The 3,415-nt window shown below is 32.1% G+C and overlaps 1 protein-coding gene across 1 annotated transcript; it reads right to left on the bottom strand.

Moving 5' to 3' along the window:
- Positions 1 to 208: 208 nt before the first annotated feature.
- LOC111620757 (serine/threonine-protein kinase Sgk2-like) lies at positions 209 to 3,078 on the bottom strand. Its single transcript, XM_023362752.1, has 11 exons — positions 3,005 to 3,078; positions 2,867 to 2,921; positions 2,555 to 2,719; positions 2,282 to 2,485; positions 1,951 to 2,045; positions 1,739 to 1,875; positions 1,574 to 1,659; positions 1,075 to 1,150; positions 866 to 1,003; positions 713 to 792; positions 209 to 313 (listed from the first exon to the last, which is right to left on the bottom strand). The coding sequence occupies exons 1-11, from the start codon at positions 3,031 to 3,033 to the stop codon at positions 227 to 229; spliced, it is 1,152 nt and encodes a 383-aa protein (XP_023218520.1). The 5' UTR covers positions 3,034 to 3,078; the 3' UTR covers positions 209 to 226.
- Between the last annotated feature and the right edge of the window lie 337 nt (positions 3,079 to 3,415).

Below are 3,415 nucleotides of genomic sequence, written 5' to 3'. Positions count from 1 at the left end.
GAATATAAATGGTGTTCGCTTGCAAAATCCTCGCGGGCGAAGTCGATGGTAATAGCTAGTAAAGAGTAAATAGTAAAAAGTAAANAATTAAGTTTAATTCGGAACGATTAATTAAATCATTTAAACATACAATTAAAGTTTAATTAATTATAATTAACAAAATCATATAATAAATATCATTTTGAAAAACAATTCTTTTGAATATTTATACAGTATATTGAATCAGTCAAGTGCGAACTGATTCGGGCCAAGGGACATCATCAAAAAATCTGTGTATTCGGATGTCTCCTTCTTGAAGACGTTTGTTCGGATCCTGAAAACACAAGAAATCATAAAAATTAATTACAACAGTTGATACTGTTTTAAATATATTTTTAACTGTAAACTTTCAAAGTCAACTCATATTACAGTAAGTTATTCAGCTTCTGATTACTCATAAAAATTTGATTATCACAAACATTGAAATTAAGTATTCAACAGTGTTGATTAAACAAACTGAATTAGTTATTCAAATATTCACCTAATTATTCAGAAAGTGTGTTGAAATGCATTTATGTTATTAAATAAACGCGTTTCTTATCAACTACATAAAATGTATGAAATTCTCGTATAAAACAACATAAATACTAACATTTAATACTTCGAGATGTAATGAAATATAATTATGCAAGTGGAATTCGTCATATAGCTACAGTAAATATTATAATCTTACCTTTTGTAGTAGATCCTCGATCATGTCTATGGCATTCATCGACAGTCGCACAGGATAGTGCAACTGAATATTTTGAGCCACTGAAAAGTCACGCTTACATTAATCACATCGTTTCACTTTATCGTTAACAAATTAAAAATAACGATGGCTTACTTTTGGCTATCTCGATAAGGGACGTCAGGTCCGTATTGTGAATATTGTTAATTTTTTTCAAATAAATATCCATTGGAGTTTGTCCAATTAACATCTGGTGTAATATGATTCCAAATGCCCACCAATCGCAGTAAGCATCTAAACGTAATACATATTAATTACTAGAATTAAACGAAATGATTCGATTAAATTCGAATAGAGCACCTTACCGTATGGTTTTTTCTCAAGAATTTCTGGACAAAGATAGAACAAATTCCCGCAATAGTCTTTGGGATTTCGTTTATACTGACGGAAAGAAACGACAATGTCGTATGAAATGTGTACCTCTACGAAACTTACGATATTATAGTCATGGGCGTAGCCAGAGTTTTGTTATGGGGAGCCTAGTAGAGGCCAACCTGACAAAATTGAATTATTTCAAATTATTGTTCATTAAAATGAAAATTCCATGATAATCGACGATAACTTAACACACATGAAATATGAAACTTCCTTTAATCATAACATTGGGCACAGAGGGAGTCATTGACTTTTTTTTATTATTTTTTTTAGTATTCAAAATTTTTAGCTTTAAGTTTTTCGTTCTTTTTGCAAATTGGCTCAACACTTTTTCGGCTGTGATTTTCTGGGGGACACCTGGTTCACTGGGGGGCGTGCTCACCCAGACCCCTCCGCGCTACGCCCATGATTACAGTATACAATACTTACTGTGCACAGACCGAAATCGATTAACTGTGCTCCTTTGGTTTTATCTAACATGATGTTGCTGGAGGTAATGTCCCTGTGAATTATTCCTGTCGAAGACAGAAATAAATTCGTCATACAATTTGCATTTGCGAAGAAATGAATAAATAAATATATTTAGAAAATCACCTTTGTTATGAATAAACGTGATGGCCGAAGCCACTTGAGCAGCAAATATTTTGGCTTTGGCTTCCTCCAGAAATTTGTTGTACTGTAAGTAAGTTGTCAAGTCCTGTCCGTCCACATAGTCGGAGACGAAACAGAAACTGAAGAAAAGAATTATTAGTCTATACAAGCGTAAAGTATTGCCAATAAATCGAATGAAAAAGGTTAAAATTTACCTTGTATTCATTTTGAAATAACTTATTAACGTCACAATATGGGGATGGCTCGATGCGGACGTCCATGCAGTTTTTTCTTTCTTTATCTCGCGCCTCTATAAATAAAGACATTTTCTTAATATACACTAAACTAAGAATATTCTGTAGATATTTCTAATTAATGTTTATAGAATATCGTTTAGTGCATCGTCAATAATTAAATAAATTTTGATAAACGTGTAATATCATAAATGATGTGTGAATTGATGTTTTTTGAAGTCGAGAATAATTTAATAAACATGTTCTGTTTTTTGACGTCGTATTACAATCGAAAACAAAGCTTAAGGCATACCTGTGCGAGACAAAAGCGCTCCATCTTGACGGCTTTCAAAGCCACTTTTTCGTCCGAATTTTTACACCGAGCCAAAAAAACTGTACCGAAATTTCCCTTTCCTATTTCTGTAATCTCGTAATTGTCATTAAGAATGTGTTCATTATATTTTGACGAATCCGGTCGAATTTGAGAACGTGCCAGATTATTTTCTAATTCGCAGTTCTAAAATCGCAGAATATTTTGATTATAAACTTCTTTAATTAAAGGATTGTATAAAGAACGAGAACTTACCCGTGAATCGGAAATCTCGTCCGACATATGACAACGACAACAGAATTTATAGAATGCATTTCTGCAGAATTCTATAAATTTTCTTCTCTTTGAATACTCTCCTGGGAACTGTGAATCCTCTCTATTTGAATGGAGACACTTTGTTCCAAGACAATTTTCGTCCAACTAAGAAAAATCAATAATAAAAGTCGTTTCTTTACGCTTGCAACGTTATCCGAAAAAAGTATTTAAAACTTGTTTAGAAAAATAAAGACTAACTCAATCTTAGGCTTAAACAACGCTGATTTTCCTAGAGAAAGAGTAATATCTTACCTTTGTAGGACAATCTGTAACTTGCTGACCATTTGGTTCAGCATCATCATCTCTCCTGTAAGGAAATTCGATTATATCGTAATTAAATAAATCTCAATTATAAATGTAATTAATTAATAATTTATTGAGGAAATTTACCCTTTCTTCTTTTCCTTATTACTTCGCATTCTATAGGCAGCGCACCATTTTCGCTTTGCAATCGCAACAACAGAATACTGTTAACTGCAGATTATTGTTAAGAATTGTTGTAATTCATTGTGATGAAATTACATTTAATATGAAATCACTTCATTAAATACAGTAGAACCTCGATTATCCGGACCTCTATTATCCGGATTTTCGATTATCCGGATTGTTCAAAATAAACAAAAATTTTACGAATTTCGTGATTTGCACTTGGCGAATTACGACACTGTTTATATACGTGATGGAATGCATAACTTTTTTTGTTTCAACAACGTCTTACCCAGCACAGTGGTCGTAAACTCTTAAATATATTTTACGTCGTAATAAAAATATAACTTGACATACGTATTTATAAATAATTTA

This window comes from Centruroides sculpturatus, unplaced genomic scaffold (assembly GCF_000671375.1).
Source record: "Centruroides sculpturatus isolate CEXI.00-Female unplaced genomic scaffold, Cexi_2.0 scaffold204, whole genome shotgun sequence".
Lineage (NCBI taxonomy): Eukaryota > Metazoa > Arthropoda > Arachnida > Scorpiones > Buthidae > Centruroides > Centruroides sculpturatus.
The sequence above is the reverse complement of the archived record's forward strand: the minus strand, read 5'-3'. Positions and strand labels throughout refer to the sequence as shown.